Here is a 23,405-nt window from a genome sequence, read left to right as displayed (position 1 = left end):
GAGGGCACATTCCTGTGCCTCCCATATCGTGTCCTTTGATCAGTGGCCCTGTTTACCCGCCTACTAGACCCACACCGTAAAAAACATTCCACTGCCGTGAACCAATCAGCTCCGCCCTCAGGCCTCACAGGCTGACCGCTGAGTCTGTGTCGGCACAGGATTAGTTCTATGTGTAAGAATCAAAATGAGAATTCAAATCCCTGTTGCTGCTCGATGTTGAGTAATAAATAAGTAAAATAACTATAGTCTTAACTATATGCACGGGATGATTATATATCTTCAGGTCATCGTCCACGGAGACAAGAGAGACAGTTTCTATACTTCCCCTTATTTCCAATGAGCTGCTATAAACTGAGGAGCGACACGGCAGACAATTCAGCATATGTGGAGAATAAAAGTTTGCCTCAATAATGAATAAATATGAATAAATAATTATGTTTGTTCAAGGAAATCCACGACTGCTCAAATAATTTAACACAAACCTTCACCTTTTAGTGACCTAAAATGTTCTTTATAACTTCCTAAAAAACAGACCCATAAAAATACGACAGAGAAAGAGAAACGATCAAAATGACGACAGGAAAGACCCCATCTCAGCACGCTAATCCTCACATGTCATTTTCGGGTCAGCCTTTATTGCCTTATTTTCTGTTCATGTACGTGGATTGCTGACCTTTACCCTCTCGTTCCCGTCAGGCCTTGGACCGAGCCTTACGACGCGGCTGGGAGGCCTTCATCACCAACCTCTACAGCGTCACGCTCACACCCGTGACATCATCCTCACCGGCATCTTCTTCGCCGTCGCTGAAGAAGAAACAGCAGCACAACTCTGTGTTGGCCGAGTTTCAGTAGAAACTGGACCATAAATCGAAACCCTTTGTAATATTTAGTATGTTTGAATCGTGATTATGCACCGTGTTGTGATGGACGGTCCTGCCAGAGGGACATTTCTCACATTTCTGACTTTTATCACAGTGACCACATGATGCGAGTCATACGTCAGGCCTCAGAAACATTGATTAGTTGTGTAAATTACTGAGTTCTAACTGCTTATCATAAGGTTTACAGTCTCATCGCAGTGCACACAGACTGCAGGGGATCAGCTTTACGGTTGCTTTTACAGTGAAGTCTTTGAGCTTGAATGGAAAAGCCCTTTATGTGACTGAGTTCAGCTGCTTCTGGTTTCCCTCTACTGTGTTGCCTTTTTCAGATTAGGTTTTAACATCTTAGCTCCTTAAATGTGGTCCCCTATCAAGAGCTTAGAGTGCAAATAATACTTGCATCCTTTTGTTTGGCACTGTGAAACTACAAAAGTGTTGATGTGCAACCAAAAGGAATGGAAATGTTCAACCGCATAAGCAATGACCAATTAGTGGACTTTAGTTTTGGAGACATTTCGGTATGTTAATCAGTGCCATTTATTGCTGCCTGACGGCTAATCAGTAATGAAAAGAGGACAAACACACACAGCGAATCAGTATTTAGACAAAGTGATCGTGATTTAAGCAGACATTTCTTATGTTAATATATTTGAAGAAATTGCTGTTTTTTTTTTTACCAATTTAAGCGAGGGGGTTGCAATCTGTGTGTGCACAGAAATACACAAGTACAGCTGGTCAGTGTTTGACTTCCTCACTGTGTGTTCTGGTGAAGGTTATTTAACCTGAAGGGACGAGCCAGGGGTGTGTGCAAATGAGATGAGATCTTTTTTTTTTATAGCCTGGTTATAAATCAGCCTGTGTTTCGGTTGTTAGCATTGCAGCTGCACATCATGTTTGTTATATAAATTTTAGTGGCCTGAAACATCACTAATTGGCACTTTAAAATTCAAAATAATAGTTAACTTTGCTACATGCATTCAACATGCAACTGGTGGCAAGAAGACATCATATAAGTGATTTAGGGGATTTCTTCATAATTTATAATTTACCTTTGTTACAATGTCAATCTAATGTTTACATTAATCCTGCTGTAATTTCCTGTTATCCACTTTATATCAGATTGTTTTAAACAATACTGAAAAAGTGGAAAAACTTGTGGTTGTATATAATGATTGTCTATCTAAATTTGTTGATTTTTATTTAAAAAATCCTTTTGTATGGTAATGAAATAATCTGAAGTCATGAGACATCAAAAGAAGCACTTTTCTGACTAAATAAAGACTTAATTTATTGTATTGCTTGTATTCTCATGTTTCGAGGACGAATGCAGTATGTATCGGTCTGGATTTTAATTAGATTGGCCGATGTCAGAGTCATTGTTGTATAAGTCAGGATGAATAAGATGTAAAACAGCATCACAGCACCATATTGATAATATAAATCCTTCTATTCTGCAGATATTCTCCATTACTCTTCATGCCTATTAAAGTTCAGGTCAGCGAGGTCAGTATAACACAGCTATGCAGCTGGAGTTGGTTGTGTCTATGAAAGGTCCAGTTCTCAAGGGAAGTCAGTCACACGCCTGCGCACTTCAACACTCACAACTGTTAATCAGTATGTTGACATTAGTGAAGCAGACGGGTCGTTGCACGGTCCAGTCTTGTGAGAAAAGATGAGAACACGGGATTCTCCTCCTCTTGACAGGATAGAGCCAATCAGATGTTAGGACGAGGCGAGACGAACCTGTGACGATAACCTGTGTATGAAAGGCCCCACTTCCGTTTGGGGGGCAGTTGTTCTTGACCCAACCTGCGTGTTGGCTGTACCACTCACTGCTTTTGCAATTGCAGCGCTGAGTACTTTGCTTGTGATCATTTAGTAAATAAATATAGAGAACGAGAGAAGTTGTTGAACTGAGTTCTTCTGGAGGCTACACCAGGCATCCAATAATTAGCACGCATTAACAATATCCTAGACACTGTGCCATGACACCAAGCTGCTTACAAAAGGGACCAATGGAAATGCAAATCATGATGACGATTTAGCTTTAACTTGCTGAACTTTGATACAGTATTTAAATGTAACTCCATTCATGAAATATTGCTGGAGTTTCTAGTGAATATGACACATGATAATATAAGATAAGAATCTAGACTAATACATACAGTAGTAGGTCTAAATACAAGGATCTAAGATGACTGTATATATTTGTGTTAATCTTATAAACATGTAAATATGTTTTTGTTCATCTTCTGCAATTTATTAAAACATAATAATACAGAGAAGAAGCTACTTAATGACAAGTGATTAAATGTGATCATTTTTGCACCACAGTACGTCCTATTCTTGATAATATTATAGATTATTACTATTTTTTTAAATAATTTCCACTGTATTATGGAAAACACTTTAAATTGGGAAGAACATTTTGCTTTTTCGGTATCTTTGCTGCCACCGTGTGGATGTAAACAGTATAACGAAAATGACGCAGTAAAATAAACTCTGCAGGTTTTCTTCTGGATTTTAGTCCTCAACCTACAAACGATGGTCGTTAATTTATCGTAAATAAAACAGTTTCCGTTGTCAAAATGTATTTTTTTTCCAAAACTAAGCTCGTGGAAATAACAGAGAGAGTTTCCCCGGTAAAAGTTCCCTTGTGGGAGGAGTCGCTCACATCGGACATAAAAGACCGACGGACCGGTCTGCTCGGCCACTTCCTTCTCTCTTCGCTTCGAGGTAAGACTTTGCAAGTTGCTTGTTAGAGCTCAGTCCTGTTTAAACTTGTGCATTATAATAGAGCACATTTATACTTTGACAATACATCGCCTCGTTAAGTGAGACGTTTGCTAACTTATTTACAAGCTCAGGTTTAGTTGAAGCTCGCAACTTCGCTGCAGAACCGACTAGAGCTTCACTCTATCCTCAACCATCCGCTGTAAAACGAATTACTTTAGTCTCGTGAGTTTCACTAACATGAACCACGACATGTTTATTAGATGATGCATGTAGTATTTTAGTGTCATTTTTCAGAATTATTCCAGAAATGGCCGCTTAGGAGTTTGGGTAGCTTCAGTGTCTCTCAATGATGATAACTACAGACCTGTTCTGAATGACTGTGACTGCACTTAATTATTCTGATGTGAGACACTTGATTTTTATGTATACACATATATGTTCTTTCCTCCGGGCTCGTGCCTCCCTGAGCTCTGCTCGTAGAGCGGGCACGTGGTAGCCCGCCACAGGAAACTTCCTGTGGCGGGCTACCACGTGCCCGCGAGCTAACGGGTCGCCATGCTGAACAATGTTTTCTTTGGTTTACAGATGAGGTCGAGACGTCCAGAAACCGCTCGCTGCAAAGGTAACGTCTACACCACGTGACTCGTTCACAGGGCTCAAGTGTCACGCATTGATCGTGACTGTCACGCATTTCGGTTTTAAGTTACGTCCTCCCGCCACACATCGTATTTCTCACGCTGAAAAAAAACTCTAGGCTATTTAATGTGCCGCAGCACGCAAACATGACCTGGTCGCGCTGCCCTCACCATGGAGGAATCAAGCACGTCTCCCCCGAATCCCCTGCCAATCAATAAAAAGAGATGGGCGACACAAATAGCCAATCCGAAAAACGTACCTGTTGTATCTGGGTGAAATGTAATCTAGCAACCAATGAAAATAAAGCTAATAATAATATTAAAGGGGAGAGGGGCTGGTCTGTGGGCATATGGCACATGGGGGGAGGGGTGGAGGAGGAGGAGGATATGTCACTCTTATCGGTCTTAAAAACTTGAGAGCCCTGCGTTCGTATGTAGTTTCAGATGTACGTTAAATGAATGATTGACTTGGAGCGCCTCCTGCTACAGTGATGTTATGTTTTGAACTCTCTCACTGAATATATGTGTGGAAACTTCATATCAACTTCTGAGTAGCATGAAACTAATTGTTTAAATGGGCACGTGTGATTCTGTGTAGTCTTAAAAGCTCATGGACTTCGTTTTTCTCCCTTCAGGTGTGAGAAGAAAATGGCTAAACTCTACACAAGGTAATTTGAAATAAAAAAACGTTTTGTAAAGTCTTGTGTTTTAGCTCTTCATCAACTGACTGTGGCTCGAGTGCTGCAGTGAATCTTGAATTCTTTCTAACTGAATCAGCTTTTGAAGAAACGCCGTTACAGATTCTCAGAAGCATATATGAGCTCCACCAACTATGTTAAACACCTGAAGTTTTAGTACAAAATGGCAAACGATGACATTTTGTTAAATCTAACTCTGACATCTTGTCCTTCAGGTGTTCATGGCTGATCACATGATGATGAAGAATTAAGGACTTGGCAGGTGAGCGAAACTAAAGCTACAAGGAACTGTCTAACTATATGGGCAATAAATGATGATTTTAATAGACAAGCATATATCTGATTTTTGTGATGCTAGTTATTAATCTGATCTGTCCATGACTATGCAGAGGCTCATCTTCACTCCTCAGTTCATGGCTAACAGTGATTTATCTCTTCAGGTGATTCTTTGGTAGGCGGGTGTTTTGCTGTCGCCTGAGGAAGGACATCACCCTGACGCCATCATGTAAGTCAACATCATTAATCGCATAAGTAAAGGGCAAGGTGTTTCTTAGTGTTAGAAATGGGTTAAAACCACTGGCCGACTCGTCATAATGCAGTTTCAATGATGATGAACTTAGCTCACTTTGAACCGATGTGAAACGACACGAACTTCTGAGAAACTGCTTTTTCTTTTTGGATATCAGTTTAACCCTCTGGGTTGTATTTTGCATGTTCTTTTTCCCCATCTGGGTCACTGCAGTATATCAATTTCATCTCTTGCCAACAGATGATTCATCGACTGCTTTGGCACGATTGTCGTGGTCTCGTTGAAGGTAAGATATAAATGCACCGTAGAGGCCAATAGCCTTTATTCCCAGACCTGCTGCAAATGATGAGTTATATTTGGAATCTCGTTCGTCTGAACTACTGTTGAGAAATCAAATAACTGACCTCAGCAAAGGTCACCTGTAGATAGTTTTGTCTTTTATTGCTCGTATTTGACTGTAGTCTATTGCAGGTGTCTGGCTTTGGAAGATGCTGCCATCTTAACAATGAAGCTCTTTGTCCAGGTGAGTGAGCCCTTTAGGTGTTTACATGATGCTTTAAAACTAGAAATGTCCCCACGTTTCCTTAATGATGACATCCGCACACGTCTTACGCCTTGGTTCAATGCCAGAACCTGAAAAGGTGGACCCACTGGTGTTACCTTGGCAATAAGGGGAAAAACGTTGGGGTTGCCAACTGTCTGAATGGAAACTTGACTTAAACATGTGACTATGCCTGCCGATGTGGTGTTTAATGTTTAGAATATGAACAAATGCATTAACATGCACTCTTAGATTTTGCACTAAATTTAATAATCTCTTTTAAATCTCAAAGCAATTTGTAGTTAAATTGTCCTTTAACATTTCTATGTCTTCAGCCATTAGGACGAAGCCTGACTAGCATCGCTCTGGATGTAGGATGGCCATGGTATGTTTGACTCGAGACCACCACAGTGACTTAACTACTGTGTGAGATGATGATGTCCAGTTAGACCTCAGTCCTACACCCCTTTCCAGGTACCAGACTTATCAAACAGTCTCTCAGGCCCGATAAGACACTGAGAACCCTGAACCCACTTCTCAGGTGTAAAGTGATCTCCGGCTCCCTGAAGGGATCTGAATGTTTGACTTGTTTGTTACCTGGATATATGACTGAAACTGTGCTGCTGATCACATTCCTTAACACTAGTTCTGTGCACCAACGGGCAGGTAAACTTAATAACTTTTCCTTTTTTTTTCTTAGTCAACCTGGATCTGGAACAGTACAATGTCATCAGGATGGGCCAGACATGTAAGTTTAGATGTCAGTGACTACATGTGTCTGAAAGGAACAGTGTGTAGGTTTTAGGGGACTTGAAGTGGCAGAAATCTAATTTTAAAATGGGATCAAACCAAATGGTGTTTCAATTGCACATTTTACATAAAAGTAGTGTAGCAGTCCTTTTCATCTACCAGACTCTTTTACCCTAACACAAGCCTAGAACTCTTGGGATGGTCGGCTACAATCTCTCCACTAAACTTACACGCTGCGCCGTCTCTAGAAGTGATGAGTTTCTTATTACCGCCCCAGTCTGAGAATTCATGACTGATTGGTTACCTCTGATCTCACTAGACATAATAATGTAATGGTTCGCTTAAATCAAAACGCATTTACTCATCTTTTTTAACTGGTTACAGGCTTCAGCGTCGGTGTGGTAAAAGGCTGCTGTCTACTTCTTGGAGGTTCATGGTAAGAATTTAAAACGTTAGCTTTAATATTTTAATCTAAAAGTGATGAGTTTCTTATTACCGCCCCAGTCTGAAAATTCATGACTGATTGGTTACCTCTGATCCAACTAGAAATAAGAATTTTGTCGCTCGCATTATAATGAGTCTGGATTTACTAATGGGAGTACTTTGTTGCAGGCTTGGTGACGCTGTCTTACTCGTAAGGTTGGAACTGCAGAGACGGTCCAACTGCTGCAGGTAAATGAGAACCTAGAGTGATGTTTCTGGGATTGTAAACATGATGTCTAAGCCTCAGCCTCAGGCTCAGTCAAGGGACGTCCGCCCTACTCCTCCAGTCAGCCTTCCCTCCTGTTGACCCTGTACGGCACTGAGAACCCTGACTCGGTTATCAGGTGTAAAGTGACCTGCTGGTGTTTTGATGGAGATGGAGCGCTAGCTGTGAGGGCATGACTGACTATCCTTTCTGATCTAATCCCAGAAGCTAAAAACTACACTTCTGCCTGGAAATTTGTATATCAGTCAAAATGTGGGTTTAGTATTTAGGTTTGAATTGTATTTGTTAGCATGTGATCTAGTCATGTAACTTTATTGTCGCTCTAATGTCCAAAGATGTTGCGGGCGAGAACAACTTTCATTTAAATGATTTTGACAATTAGTTGTCCCTTTTGTGACTGGTATCACCATGCTCGCAAGACTAAATGATTTGTGCATGCATATCTTAGAAGTGTCTTGTGTTTGCTCTCATCAGTCAAGCTGGATCTGCTGCCTACTTCAGGGTTTATGGTAAGAAATTAAAACTTGAAACTATAATATTTTCATCTAGAAGTGATGTTTCTTATTACCGCCCCAGTCTGAAAATTCATGACTGATTGGTTTACCTCTGATCAAAATACAACTTTACAGTTATGGTTTAACTTAATGCGCCTTGTTTCTAAAATGTTCTCCTTCTTTGCAGTTTCCGGGCAGAACGCCTTTATGCGAGTTTCCTGCTGCAGAAGACGTCATTTAGTTTGTACTTTAAACAGATTGTTGACTTATCTGCTTTCTTGACTTTTTGTGTGAACTGAAGAAAAAATTTAAATAAAAGTTTGCTTTCAATCAGCATTTTTGTAATTTGTTACCCCAAAACTGTAGTTATACAATGGTTGTTCATAACAGACGGCGTTTTCCAAAACTAACAGCTACATAAATACTACATAGCTGATGGCACACCGAAGGGAGATTTGGTCAACCAAGTCGTTATGTCTCAACAGACAGCGCTGCGCAGACAGGTGAAAAAGTTAGAGGCAGGTTACACATTGAAACGATAGAAATAAAAAGAAAGATAGCAATACATTTTAAAAACAAAGGGAGAGAAAAGGACGACTGCGCTGGAGAAAGTTGAGAAAAAGGCGAGTGAGACAGCGAAAGGGAGATAAACATAAGGAACAAATTTCGCTCTCCAAAAAAAGAGAAGTTGACAGTGAAAATAGAGCATTTAATCCGGAATGGACAGACTCATTTCTGTTCATACTTCCCACAGGGAGCACAAAACCAGTGTCTTATATGTTCAGAAACCGTGGCACTTAAAAGTGGCAATGTGAAACGCCATTATGAGACAAAACATAAAGGTTTTTGAACAAACATACCCACTCAAATCCGAAGCCCTATATGAACAGTCAATCAGTATCCTGAGCCAACCAGTTTCTAAGAACTGACCCTTCCGCTTTCTGGCTCCAAACGGTCCCTGAGACAGCTTTTCCAGGTCTGAGGAAAGTTGCCATATACATCTTGACCATGTTTGGCTCCACTTACAACTGCGAGGCAGCTTTCTCCACGATGAATATCATTAAAAATAAATATCGTTTGAGGCTCACCAATGAGCACCTCCACATGTGCATGAGAATGGCCCTGACTCCATTCAAGCCCAGGTTTAAAGTCCTGGCAGGACAAGCTTGAGCTCAATTCTCCCACTGAGCAACAAAGTGGGGGAGTGGGATGCAAGAGTGATGCTCTAAAACTGTTAAATTGTTAAGATGTGTTGAGATTTATTATCTGTAAAATTGTTTGAGACAAACAGAAACGGGGACATTTAAGTTTTTCCTCCCTTTTTTTAATTGTTCTGAAGTTAAGCACTTTATTTTATTATTATTACATGCACCATTTTCATTTTGTATTTATTTTAAAATGCAGCCCTACTTTTAGCCCTACTTTTATTTAGTTCATGAGAAAACATTATACATATCTGCAGTCACATATCTGAATATATCATATCATATCTGAAAGGTATTGGTTACATGCAGATGTTGATACAACTACCAGGCTACTTAAATATATATCACACTAAATAGTTAGACATTATGATCTTCTGGACCTTTGCTTCAAGAAAATTTCTCTAACTGGACCTCTTAACATTTTAGTTGAATACCCCTGGCCTAGGGGTCCCCCAGAATGTGCTGGGAAGTGTTGTGGGTGAGAGGGAAGCCTGGGTCGGCCTGCTGAACCTGCTGCCACCGCGACCCGACCCCGGATAAGCGGTTGAAAATGGATGGATGGATGGATGGATGGATGGATGGACGTGGTGTTTGTTGTCAAATCTAAGAGTCTGTGTCCCAATCCCAATCTCCACCCTTGCGGACTCAAAGTCCTTGAGGGTTTAGGGGTGTCCCACTGTCAAATATTTTGAGCTCTTTCCATAAGTCAGCATTAGATGCAGACTTTGCCTATAAGGGAATTACCCACACTTCATAGCAATGTGATATTAAACACGCAGTTCCCAATGGAAGAATGGAGAAGAAAAAAAAGGTAAACAAAGAGGCACGTGGGCGTTTATCCTGATAAAATACATTTACACTGCAACATTACGGATGAAAGATGGAACATAAAAACACATGAAATCAGAGGAATGCGAGCAGAAATTATATATAATATTTTTACAGTCAATAAACATTTCGTTTTGACAAAAACAAGGAAATAGTTCATTTAAAATAACTTCTCATCTCGTGAGGAAGACGTTCAAATCAATGAATAAAAAGTACAAAATAAACACACAATTGTTTTGTTATGTAGTCACGTGATATATTGCAGCAAAGTGCTGTCCCATTCATATTTACACCAGTTCAAGGCCTCACACTCAACCATTTAGCAGGTGACGTCAGTGGCCTGATCCCAATCTCCCCCCTAAATGTTTAGGGGGGACATTGGGATCGGGCCAATCAGCTCTCTGATGTGGAGACAGACAAGCGTTTCCCATCATGCACTGCGCCACGTAGTCGGTGGAGAGCTAAGCAGCGCCTGGATCTCGTGTGATTATCGTTGACCACGTGTGCATGACGTCAGGGCAAGTCGGAATAAAATCGGTCACAAATCTAACCAGCATGCATTGCTCACCGATCGCTTCTATGCAGGAACTGGCTCATCTCCAACGAACATAATGATGAAAACTACAGACCTGAGTGTAACTGCACTTAATTATTCTGAAGTATCAAGTGAGACACTTGATATTTATATGTAGTCTTTCCTCCGGGCTCGTGCCTCCCTGAGCTCTGCCCGTGGAGCGGACACGTGTTAGCCGGCCACAGGAAGTTAGCCCGCGAGCTAACGGGCCGCCATGCTGAACACGGGTTTCTTTGGTTTACAGATGAGGTCGAGATTTCCAGAAACCGCTCGCTGCAAAGGTAACGTCTACACCACGTGACTCGTTCAAGACGTAGTTTCAGATGCACGTTGAATGAATTTGATTGACTTGCAGCGCCTCGTGCTACAGTGATGTTCTGTTTGAACTCTCTCACTGAAAATATGTGTGGAAACTTCATATCAACTTCTGAGTAGCATGAAACTAATTGTTTAAATGCGCACGTGTGAAGTCGTCTTAAAACTCATGGACTTCGTTTTTCTCCCCCTTAGATGTGAGGAGAAAATGGCCGAACTCTACACGAGGTAATACCAAAAAAAGTCTCGTGTTGTAGCTCATCAACTGGCTGTGGCGCTCGAGTGCTGCGGTGATGAATCTTTTTGAATTCTAACTGAATCAGCTTTTGAAGAAACACCTTTACCAGATTCTGAGAAGCATATATGAGCTCCACCAACTCTGTTAAACACCTGAAGTTTTAGTACAAAATGGCAAACTAGATAATTGTGTTAAATAACTCTGACCTCTTGTCCTTCAGGTGTTCATGGCTGATCACAGATGATGATGATGAAGAATAAAGGACGTGGCAGGTGAGTGAAACTAAAGCTACAAGCACCTGTCTAACTATATGGGCCTTATATGATGATTTTTATAGACAAGCATATGTCTGATTTTTTGTGATGCTAGTTATTAATCTGAGCCGCCCATGAAGATGCAGAGGCTCAGCTTTACTCCTCAGTTTATGGTTAACGATGACTTATCTCTTCAGGTTGTTCTGCATTGCCTACTCCCTAAACTCTTCAGAGTACCTGCCAAGTGCACAATGGTGAGTAAAACATGGGCTTTATTTGAGTTGCCTAGTGTTGGAGTATAAACGTGATGACCATACAAGCACATACCTGATTAAAGTGATGTCAACCTAAAACTGATTACTCTTGTTCAATCAATACAGTTTTATATCCTATGCATGTGACTTACACCGTGGTGACTATTTGGTAGGCGGGTGTTTTACCAGTCATCTGAGGAAGGACGTCACCTGGAAGCCATCATGTAAGTCAACATCATTAATTGCATAAGTAAAGGGCAAGGTGTTTCTGAGTGTTTTTAAATGGGTTAAAACCATCAAACTACTGGCGACTCGTCATAATGCAGTTTCAATGATGATGAACTTAGCTCACTTTGAACCGATGTGAAACGACACGAACTTCTGAGAAACTGCTTTTTCTTTTTGGATATCAGTTTAACCCTCTGGGTTGTATTTTGCATGTTCTTTTTCCTCATCTGGGTCACTGCAGTATATCAATTTCATCTCTTGCCAACAGATGATTCATCGACTGCTTTGGCATGATTGTCGTGGTCTCGTTGAAGGTAAGATATAAATGCACCGTAGAGGCCAATAGCCTTTATTCCCAGACCTGCTGCAAATGATGAGTTATATTTGGAATCTCGTTCGTCTGAACTACTGTTGAGAAATCGAATAACTGACCTCAGCAAAGGTCACCTGTAGATAGTTTTGTCTTTTATTGCTCGTATTTGACTTTAGTCTATTGCAGGTGTCTGGCTTTGGAAGATGCTGCCATCTTAACAATGAAGCTCTTTGTCCAGGTGAGTGAGCCCTTTAGGTGTTTACTTGATGCTTTAAAACTAGAAATGTCCCCACGTTTCCTTAATGATGACATCCGCACACGTCTTACGCCTTGGTTCAATGCCAGAACCTGAAAAGGTGGACCCACTGGTGTTACCTTGGCAATAAGGGGAAAAACGTTGGGGTTGCCAACTGTCTCAATGGAAACTTGATTTAAACATGTGACTAAAATAAATGGTGTTTAGATTATGAACAAATGTATGAACCTGCACTATTTAATCAAAATATGAAATCTTAATTAAAGATCTCTTTAGATGACTTAAATAATCTGTAAAGTGGCCTAAACATTTCCTTCTCGTCAGCCATTAGGACGGAGCTGCCTGAGGAGCAGTGCTCCGGATGAAGGCTGTGCCACGGTATGTTTGACTCTAGACTTAACTATTGTAGTGTGGGATGATTAGTAGCACGCTCGGTCGTCATACTCTTCCAGGTACCAGACCATCCAAAATTGTCTCTGACTCCCTTTAGGCCCGCTAGGACACACAGAACCCTGAAACAAGCTTTCAGGTGTAAAGTGATCTCCAGCTCCCTGAAGGGTTCTGATTGTTTGGCTGGTTTGTTACCTGATTCAGATGATGCATGTAGTATTTAGTGTCATTTTTCAGAACTTCCAGAAATGGCCGCTTAGGAGGTTGGGTAGCTTCAGTGTCCCTCAATGATGATAACTACAGACCTGTTCTGAATGACTGTGACTGCACTTAATTATTCTGATATGAGACACTTGATATTTATATGTAGTCTTTCCTCCGGGCTTGTGCCTCCCTGAGCTCTGCTCGTGGAGCGGACACGTGTTAGCCGGCCACAGGAAGTTAGCCCGCGACCTAATGGGCCGCCATGCTGAACACGGGTTTCTTTGGTTTACAGATGAGGTCGAGATTTCCAGAAACCGCTCGCTGCAAAGGTAAAGTCTACACCACGTGACTCGTTCATGACATAGTTTCAGATGCACGTTGAATGAATTTGATTGACTTGCAGCGCCTCGTGCTACAGTGATGTTCTGTTTGAACTCTCTCACTGAAAATATGTGTGGAAACTTCATATCAACTTCTGAGTAGCATGAAACTAATTGTTTAAATGCGCACGTGTGACGTCGTCTTAAAACTCATGGACTTCGTTTTTCTCCCCCTTAGATGTGAGGCAAAAATGGCCGAACTCTACACGAGGTAATACCAAAAAAGTCTTGTGTTGTAGCTCATCAACTGGCTGTGGCGCTCGAGTGCTGCAGTGATGAATCTTTTTGAATTCTTTCTAACTGAATCAGCTTTTGAAGAAACACCTTTACCAGATTCTGAGAAGCATATATGAGCTCCACCAACTCTGTTAAACACCTGAAGTTTTAGTACAAAATGGCAAACTAGATCATTTTGTTAAATAACTCTGACCTCTTGTCCTTCAGGTGTTCATGGCTGATCACAGATGATGAAGAATAAAGGACGTGGCAGGTGAGTGAAACTAAAGCTACAAGCACCTGTCTAACTATATGGGCCTTATATGATGATTTTTATAGACAAGCATATGTCTGATTTTTGTGATGCTAGTTATTAATCTGAGCCGCCCATGAAGATGCAGAGGCTCAGTTTTACTCTTCAGTTTATGGTTAACGATGACTTATCTCTTCAGGTTGTTCTGCATTGCCAACTCCCTAAACTCTTCAGAGTACCTGCCAAGTGCACAATGGTGAGTAAAACATGGGCTTTATTTGAGTTGCCTAGTGTTGGAGTATAAACGTGATGACCATACAAGCACATACCTGATTAAAGTGATGTCAACCTAAAACTGATTACTCTTGTTCAATCAATACAGTTTTATATCCTATGCATGTGACTTACACCGTGGTGATTCTTTGGTAGGCGGGTGTTTTACCAGTCATCTGAGGAAGGACGTCACCTGGAAGCCATCATGTAAGTCAACATCATTAATCGCATAAGGGCAAGGTGTTTCTGAGTGTTTTTAAATGGGTTAAAACTCGTCATAATGCAGTTTCAATGATGATGAACTTAGCTCACTTTGAACCGATGTGAAACGACACGAACTTCTGAGAAACTGCTTTTTCATTTTCAATACCAGTTTAACCCTCTGGGTTGTATTTTGAGTTGCTTTCATCCAGATCACTCGTGTAACCTGTAAGAAGTCAATGTCTTATAGCGTTTGTGCAGTATATTAATTTCATCTCTTGCCAACAGATGATTCATCGACTGCTTTGGCACGATTGTCGTGGTCCAGGTGAGTGAGCCCTTTAGGTGTTTACATGATGCTTTAAAACTAGAAATGTCCCCACGTTTCCTTAATGATGACATCCGCACACGTCTTACGCCTTGGTTCAATGCCAGAACCTGAAAAGGTGGATCCACTGGTGTTACCTTGGCAATAAGGGGGGAAATGTTGGGGTTGCCAACTGTCTCAATGGAAACTTAAATTTGACTGCCTGCCAATGAGATGTGGTGTTTAATGTTTAGTATGAGCCTGCGTTCTTTAATTAAAATAAACCAATTTGTTATTGAAGATCTCACTTAAAGCAATCTGTAGTTAAATTGTCCTAAACATTTCCTTGTCTTCAGCCATTGTGGCAAAAATCTAATTTTAAAATGGGATCAAACCAAATGGTGTTTCAATTGCACATTTTACATAAAAGTAGTGTAGCAGTCCTTTTCATCTACCAGACTCTTTTACCCTAACACAAGCCTAGAACTCTTGGGATGGTCGGCTACAATCTCTCCACTAAACTTACACGCTGCGCCGTCTCTAGAAGTGATGAGTTTCTTATTACCGCCCCAGTCTGAGAATTCATGACTGATTGGTTACTCTCTGATCTCACTAGAAATGTTTCATAAGCACACCAAATTTTATAATTGTAAATAAATTGCAACAGGTCAAAAGTAGACCTGTACTGTGTAACAAGCTTGGTCCCACTGATGAGCATTAGTTATATATTTTTCTCATAGGTTTTTTACCATGGCCTGACTCATCTGCTCACTGTCAGCCGATGTTGGTGAGTAATAAAACAATGTAGTTTAATTTTGAGATGTTTCAATATACTTGCTTTACAAATATATTAACCATAAATAGAAGTGATGAGTTTCTAATTACCGCCCCAGTCTGAGAATTCATGACTGATTGGTTACCTCTGATCCACTAGAGATAAGAATTGTCGCTCACATTAATTGATCTGGATTAACTAACCAAAGTCACTTGTTGCAGGATTGGTGACGCTGTTTTACTCATAAGGTTGGGGAACCGCAGAGACGCCTCCACCTGCTGCAGGTAAATGAGAACCTAGTGATGTTTCTGGGATTGTGGACATGATGATGTCGTGACATCATCAGTCATGGGGTTGTTCCTTACTCCTCCAGTCAGCCTCCCCTGTTGGTGACTGTACAGCACTAATAACCCTGATAATGCAGTTTCAATGATGATGAACTTAGCTCACTTTGAACCGATGTGAAACGACACGAACTTCTGAGAAACTGTTATTTTCATTTTGGATACCAGTTTAACTTGCCCTCTGGATTGTATTTTGAGTTGTAACACATGTTTTTGTTCGTCGCTATGGCTTTTCTGCAGTAAATTAATTACATTTTTTGCCAACAGCTGATTCAGCAACTGCTTTGGCATGATTGTCGTGGTCTTGTTGAAGGTAAGATAAATGCACCGTAGAGGCCAATAGCCTTTATTCCCAGACCTGCTGCAAATGATGAGTTATATTTGGAATCTCGTTCGTCTGAACTACTGTTGAGAAATCGAATAACTAACCTCAGCCAAGGTCAACAACCGTGGATAGTTTAGTCTTTTAGTGCTCGGATCTGACTGTCGTCTGTTGCAGGTGTCTGGCTTTGGGAGCTGCTGCCATCTTAACGACTGTCTTTGTCCAGGTGAGTGAGCCCTTTAGGTGTGCTGATGCTCGACACCAAGTCTACTTTAAAACTAGAAATGTCACTAGGTTTCCTTCATGACATCCGCACACGTCCTAAATTGCAACGTGTTAAAGGTAGACCTGTACTGTTAACAAGCTTGACCCCACTGACGGGCATTATTTGTCTTTTTTCCTCACAGGTTTTCCCATGGTCTCGCTGTCATGTTGGTGAGTAATAAAACGATGTTTAATTTTGAGGTGTTGACGTTTCAGTTTACTTGCTTGACCAATATGCTAAGTAGAAGTGATGAGTTTCTTATTACCGCCCCAGTCTGAGAATTCATGACTGATTGGTACTCTCTGATCAAAATATGACTTTACAGTTGTGGTTTAACTTTTTGCACCTTGTTTCTAAAATGTTGTCCTTCTTTGCAGTTTCCGGCCAGAACTTTGAAACGTCGATCATCTCCTGCGGCAGGGGACATGGTTTAGTTTGTGCATTGAACAGATTGGTGATTTGAATTTTGGCTTCACTGGAAATGATTTGAAATAAAAGTTTGCTTTCAAATGCAGCATTTGTGTGATCTCTTGCCCCCAAAACCAGCTTCAAGAGGAAACTGCAAAGTTATAAAATGATTGCAAATCTAAAACTGCTACAAATAGTTGTCATTTTATTATTCATAACAGTGAAACTGTCAAAGCATAATCCTTGAAATACAAATCTGGAGCTTTGAAGTTGTTCAACTCTGGCAGAACTACATCAATTAAACCAATGTCTACAGCAATGCTACATAGCTGATGGCACACCGACGGGAGCTTTAGAACCAAGAGTTGAGTTTTGGATGTTGTATTAAAGGTGCTGTATTTACATTAACGCATTTTAGAACTCAAGATGCATATTAAAATGTGTTCTAGAGGTAAACATTCAGTTAAGACATTCAAGGGTGTACTTTTTGAAATGTGCCCATTCACTGCAGTCTACTTTATTCAATCGGCATTTAAATATTTAGGAACAGTTAGTCAGACCTAAACAAACTTTAGGTTTCCATGTTAATGTGTTCAGTTTGCCAAATTCTCAGTTTCCTATCTACATCTCAAACTGAACATAAAATAAAAATGCATTTATATAGGTCAGGTTAAACTATGTATAAAGACGGAAGTGTCCTTGTCTGGTGACAACACTGAAACCCAGACATCTGTGCTCTTTCAATCGGCGTGGTCCAAAGAGCCTGACGTCAAACACTCAGTCAGTGGTGAAGATCCTTGCAGCGATATCATCCAACAGCCAGTCCACTCCAGCTAGCAAGTTGTCTCCTGTGACTGCGCTGCAGCCGATGATACACCAGTGATGACTTTTGATCTCATCCAGGGCCAGGGCCTGCAAGAACACACATTGGGATGTGCAATTTCTGCATACTTCAAGTGTAATCTGACATGAATTTATAGCAGCAATAGTGGTGGTAAAAGTAATCAATACATAAAGTAATATCCCTGTAACGGGAGTGAACCGTACCTCTCGTATTGCCTCTTTCGACAGGGATCCTGGCAAATCCTGTTTGTTGGCAAACACCAGCAGCGTTGCGCCAGCTAATCTCTGCATGGAGGAAAGGGAAAACTGAACTACAGATTGATGTAACAAACAAGTACATGGCATCATGGATTTCTGCTTCAAACTATGCAAGAAGAACGCGCGTGAAGAACACGTACCTCCTCCATTAACAGTGCACTGAGCTCCTGTCTGCAGTCCTCCAGTCTGAGTCTGTCTGCGCTGTCCACCACCCACACCAGCCCGTCTGTGCTCTCAAAGTAGTTCCTCCAGTAGGATCGCAGTGACTTCTGACCTCCTACATCCCAAATATTCAATTTAAACCTAGAAAACAGTGGGAGAAGGGATCATGAGTGGTGTGGAGGAAGACTGGGATAATACATCCTGATAATGGATCCTCGCTTGTTTATTGAAGTTTGATTCAGTTGGCTGTATTTATTGTGATTAAGTTATGTTTTGAGTGAATGAAGGCCAACACGAAGCACATCTGATCAAGCCACAGACCTTTTTCACAAAGTGTTGTGTGGAAGAAATAAAACATATTACATACAATATTTTAGAGGCATACTGTGTGTTACCCTTTGTGCTCCAGTGTTTTGATGTTGAAGCCCAGCGTCGGGGAGATGGTGCTGACGTCTTCTCCATTGAACTTCTTCAGGATGGTCGTCTTACCCGCGTTGTCCAGACCTCTGCACGCGCCAAGTTAAAGAAGAAACACGCACTTTTCACCTTTTAAATGTCCCTGTTCATTTCATTAAGACTTTATCTTCTCATCCAGTTAACCAACAGGGCTTCAACGCTACCAAGGAAACGTGACATGATACAGCACACCACGCGTAAAACAAACCTCACCAGCACACAATCGGTATATATTGTATCAGTCCGCACACTGCTGTGACTTGCGGTTGGTACATGAATTATACTTTGTTTCTAGCTAAGCTAGTAAATCTTTACCAACAGGATACAACATCAGCAGCCGCATCTCGCGCTCCTTCTGCTTCATCTTCTTCAAAATCGTCAGCAAACCCATTGCGACGGTCTACGATAAATGATATAACGGCTACTTTGACTGATGTATAGTTCGAATGAAAGATATCTAGCGTCAACAAAGAGCATGTCGTACCAGGAAGTGGCTGCAAAGCTCATCCCGCCCCACGCAGCCACCGATTGGACGGTTCTGTTAGCGCAAACGCTGATTGGTCGTTGGAGACGTTCGGAGCTGTTTCATTGGTCATTGAGCATTTTAAGGTGTGACGCTACGGGTTTGTATTCGTTTGCTGCCCCCGTGTGTCTGTTGTGTGGAAATTACATATTTGACTCAGGCAGTCTCGGAATTTCCTGCCTGTCAAAACTTTTTTGCAATATACAGAACATGCATAGACTGTTATATTTCCAAAAATACAAAATTATTCTATTTGCACTATGATTCAACTGATACTACGCATGTTGTAAATGTATTTCATTGAGGGCCTACCACTGCAAACACAAGGCTTTCCCCAGAGCTTTCAACTGCAATTTAAATAAACAATATAATAATATTGGATTGTTTAATCAAATTAGGCAATTTATTGTAGTCAATTTAAGTTACAGAGTGCAGCAAAACTTGGTGTGAAGTAATCAGTGGAGAAGATAAACCGTATATGTATATCATGCTTCGTAATCAAGTTTCTACAGCATTGCATTCTTTTTTGGAAGCAATAGCAGAGAACTGGAACAATATTTTGGCAACGAGGCATTGACTTTATACAAATACTGTATCTGTTCGCTCCCTCAAGAACCAAACAGTACACCAACATCCTGCAAGCCAAAACATTTCCAATTTTTCCTAATTCAAATAAAAAGTTATTTTGTCACATGGTTTCCTCATAAACAACATTTTACTTACTCACAGTATCAGAATAGTGTTAACACTTTGGAAAGTAATCTTATACAATATATAATTAATCACAAGGAAACATTTTATAAACATAAGTGTTATGTTTTATAATTAGCATGCACATATAACAATTTGTGCATTACATTTCATGCTGGATAGATATTTTGAGGATTCAGGTTTATGGATACTGATATTATATACGTGATATTATATATATATATTTTTGATAATTTCATACCTTATCAATTATTCATCAAATTCCTGAGCCCTGCCATTGATAATAGTGGACTGATGCAATCACTACCAAATTAACACAATTGTGAAATAAATGTATAAAGGATGTCTTCTCAGGCTAAATAATTTACTCAATGTCAACAAACTGAGTAAAACCAATACATATATTTGTAAACCCTTTTAGTGGGGGCTATTTATTTGTTTGACTTCGTTGAGAAGAGACTAAGCCATGTATAGTCAATAGCACTTTGAGTTGCATCACATCCTGCAGAGAAGCGGTAAAACCTGTGGCTGCTGTCTGGAGGCTTGGCCATTCATTTCCTGGCAAAAGCTTCTTGAGAAATCCCCACGCACATACGGGAGGAGAGGCACACTTTATTCATAATATGGTCATTAAGCCCGGAGGGCTTCCTGTGCCCCGACATGTATTTTCCAGCCATTTATCATGGTGCGTTCATGGGCTATCGAAAATATGAATACAACTGATACTAATGGGAAAAATGTTGCCTACTTGTATGGGGAGATTTGACACAATATCCATAAACGTATGTTATTAAATCCTAACAAACATCGGCAGAGAAGTGTAGGCTTCACATAAAGACAGTGACCTGTAACTGCACTGCGGGGAACATACCAGTAGCATGCTGGATTTGGATTTGTTAGTATAATGATGCTTCCTTTTGTTCTCTTCTTCTTAAAAAAACACAAGCACACAACAACAACTAAAACAGCAGCCATTTGAAAAAGCTACATTTTTCACCGGGTCAACTTTTAAACATCCCTGCTTTCTGTCCCGTTAAAGACACGTTCACGAAAACCAACGCGCCACCCCTGAAGGCAGCGCAGGTCCCACGCAGTCCTTTGCCTTGCAACGGGTCAGTTTAAAATAAAGAGAAACTGAAAGCAGTCGCATCACGTTGCATCATCGGATACTCCAAAGGCACCCGACGCGCCGGCTGTGTGCACACTGACAGGACGCTCTTTAAAAGTTCACCTCATAAACTGCAGAGGCGCGTGCTTGTGCGTCCACTCCACACTTTGATGGTCTCGCATGTGCGCACGCGCCGCGGATGATCCGGGTCCGGTGAAGGTGTGAGCCTACCGGTGGACACTCAGTCAACGGCCAAACGGCGAGCCAGTCTGCTGCAGAGGTCCGAGAGATGTCCCCGTTATTCATGGACACTGGGTGCGAGCTCAACAGCCCCGGCTCGGTGTCTGAGGAGAGCAACACCGCTGGATCGGTAAGTGGCCTCCTCCTTCTCCGTGACCATCGGTCAATGACAGACAATAACTTTATATCTCAGCTAAAAGAATATAATGTACAGGGCAGCTCTTATCCCTAGAGCTGCATATCCCATGTCACTGTTGTAGAAATATTAAACTGCAATAAAACGTTAATACGGGAATAAAAGAGAATATTATCCAAACTAAACATTCAACATTAGTCATTTTATTCCACTTAGTTTTTTAACATTGTTTGTTTTTGTCTTTTTCAAAGCACACAGTAAAGTTCCTCATATTATTATGATTACATTTTACTGCAATTGTTAATTATTTACTGTTTTATTACTGATTTACTGTTTATTTTTAATACTTGTTTTTTTTATTTTATTTTACTATGTGTTTCTTGCTGCTGTAATCCTGCAATTTCCCCACTGCAGGACTAATAGAGGATTATCTTATTTTATCTTAAACTACTAAAATCAATCCAAACCCACCATTGGTGCACCTTAGATACAGTATAATAGGACTATTAGTGATATTATATGAATTAATTCTATGTTAAGAATATCGGTCACCGTAGGGTGTTCTGTTCATCTTGTGGTTCGAGAGGCTTACTGTGATTGGTCCCCAGCTCAGATCCAGATGGTGATATTTATGTGATATTCCCCTCAACTGTCCACTTTTTAATAAAGGCAAACATTGTCCCAAAATACTTAAAAGAGAACCATCCAGACACCTAAAAGTGGTCTGAAAAGACATAAAGTGCAACACTAGCGTTCCTTTCTACTTTGTAGTGTAATGTGCTGTTAGAATATAACAATTATTATGTTGTGGTGATAATGATTGTCACTTAGCTTCAGCCTGGATTAATATTTCTGCATGTTGAAGTCTAGCTACGCTGCACCCATCGTCTTGAAATTTGCTAAAAATAAAGATAAAGCGCATCGCTGATTATTTATTTTTTTACTTAAAAAAGTCTCCTGTCCTTTTGTAATTATTATACTTTTAGTCGTTTAGCTGAGAGGGGACACCGGCAATTTGACATCCAGCTCGTTGAGTTTGCAACTTACTCTGACAAAAGTGTCACATACCAAATAAATGCAATGTTATCTGGTTTTCAGAACAGGTGACTTGAGAAACATTTAATATAGACGTTCCCTTTGGGGTCCATTTGAGTCAAACACATGGAAGAAATAGTTAGATGCAGCTTTGAAAGCTTCATAAGCTTAATGTTGTTTTGCCCTCCTCCTCAATCTAACATCACACTCTACAAAGGAACGACTTCCTGTTTTAATTAAGAGACCACATGTTAATTTCATGTGATAGGTTTGTCTCATGACCTCATGGACTATGACATCTCTTCAAGAAATCATGCAATTTCATGAAGTTATAAATGTCTGCCATGAAAAAATGATTCCCTAAAAGGCCACAGCAGAAGCAGGCACTTGAGTGAGTGAGTGAGTAACGAATCCTTCATGAGTGTGTTTCACTGTATCTGTCCAGGACCGAGAAGAAGGGACGGAATGCAGTGGGAGAGGAAGACGAGAGAATAACAGGAACGCTGCGAGGAAGAGCCGCAGGAAGCAAACGGAGAGAGCCGACGAACTTCACGAGGTTTGAAAATATTCACTTTGTGTGTCTCCTCTCCCCTTTTCTTCCTTCCTTCCTTCCACCATCACCCATTCACTCAGTGTGTCTCCCTTTCGATCTCACCCATAGGCTGTGTGTGTGTCTTGTGTAATCTGACAATATGCTCACAGCCATTTCTTGTAAACACTCTGCTTTAGGAGAAGGGCTTCCACTCCCTCTCTGCTATTCCCTCCCCATTAGCCCTCCCTTTCCTAAACACACACACACACACACACACACACACACACACACACACACTCACACGCGCGCACACACACACACACACACACACACACACACACACACACACACACACGCTCTCCCGCCTCTGTTTTTCTATCCTTGCCCCTTTGTCTGTTTTTTTCCCCCTGAGGCACAAATTCCACAGGTTGGGTTACACACACACACACACACACACACACACACACACACACACACACACACACACACACACACACACACACACACGCAAAATCAGATATAATTACAAAATCATTCCTCTAAAAAAAAAAAAGAGGTTCTTTTCATGACTTTTTGAACAAATGTGGTGTTAATTAGTATTCTGCGTTTTTGGTGACAATGAAGT

At 40.8% G+C, this 23,405-nt stretch overlaps 1 protein-coding gene and 3 long non-coding RNA genes across 4 annotated transcripts; 3 read left to right on the top strand and 1 right to left on the bottom strand.

The window, feature by feature from the left end:
• Positions 1-4,191: 4,191 nt before the first annotated feature.
• On the top strand, positions 4,192-8,301 carry LOC306734083. Its single transcript, XR_013770959.1, has 12 exons — positions 4,192-4,239; positions 4,888-4,920; positions 5,166-5,212; positions 5,391-5,455; positions 5,720-5,765; positions 5,951-6,002; positions 6,356-6,405; positions 6,721-6,768; positions 7,155-7,206; positions 7,383-7,442; positions 7,954-7,988; positions 8,161-8,301. It is a non-coding gene; the product is annotated as an uncharacterized lncRNA (long non-coding RNA).
• A 2,363-nt stretch (positions 8,302-10,664) lies between these two features.
• On the top strand, positions 10,665-11,865 carry LOC306734782. Its single transcript, XR_013770975.1, has 5 exons — positions 10,665-10,861; positions 11,091-11,123; positions 11,354-11,405; positions 11,585-11,641; positions 11,815-11,865. It is a non-coding gene; the product is annotated as an uncharacterized lncRNA (long non-coding RNA).
• A 264-nt stretch (positions 11,866-12,129) lies between these two features.
• LOC306734781 lies at positions 12,130-16,882 on the top strand. Its single transcript, XR_013770974.1, has 15 exons — positions 12,130-12,183; positions 12,369-12,420; positions 12,763-12,816; positions 13,325-13,361; positions 13,591-13,623; positions 13,857-13,902; positions 14,081-14,137; positions 14,311-14,361; positions 14,644-14,683; positions 15,403-15,449; positions 15,659-15,721; positions 16,049-16,094; positions 16,281-16,329; positions 16,511-16,538; positions 16,746-16,882. It is a non-coding gene; the product is annotated as an uncharacterized lncRNA (long non-coding RNA).
• Positions 16,883-16,985: 103 nt separating this feature from the next.
• arl2 (ADP-ribosylation factor-like 2) lies at positions 16,986-18,937 on the bottom strand. Its single transcript, XM_079214784.1, has 5 exons — positions 18,822-18,937; positions 18,435-18,545; positions 18,018-18,180; positions 17,824-17,904; positions 16,986-17,688 (listed from the first exon to the last, which is right to left on the bottom strand). The coding sequence occupies exons 1-5, from the start codon at positions 18,884-18,886 to the stop codon at positions 17,554-17,556; spliced, it is 555 nt and encodes a 184-aa protein (XP_079070910.1). The 5' UTR covers positions 18,887-18,937; the 3' UTR covers positions 16,986-17,553.
• Between the last annotated feature and the right edge of the window lie 4,468 nt (positions 18,938-23,405).

Source organism: Taurulus bubalis (genome assembly GCF_910589615.1).
Source record: "Taurulus bubalis genome assembly, chromosome: 3".
Taxonomy (NCBI): Eukaryota; Metazoa; Chordata; class Actinopteri; order Perciformes; family Cottidae; genus Taurulus; species Taurulus bubalis.
The sequence above is the reverse complement of the archived record's forward strand: the minus strand, read 5'-3'. Positions and strand labels throughout refer to the sequence as shown.

Coding starts and splice junctions, on each gene's coding strand:
- arl2 (XM_079214784.1), bottom strand. CDS start 18,886: ATGGGTTTGCTGACGATTTTGAAGAAGATGAAGCAGAAGGAGCGCGAG. Junction 17,905..18,017: donor GTGCACTGTTAATGGAGGAG/GTACGTGTTCTT, acceptor TCCTCCATGCAG/AGATTAGCTGGCGCAACGCT. Junction 17,689..17,823: donor CGAAAGAGGCAATACGAGAG/GTACGGTTCACT, acceptor GTGTTCTTGCAG/GCCCTGGCCCTGGATGAGAT.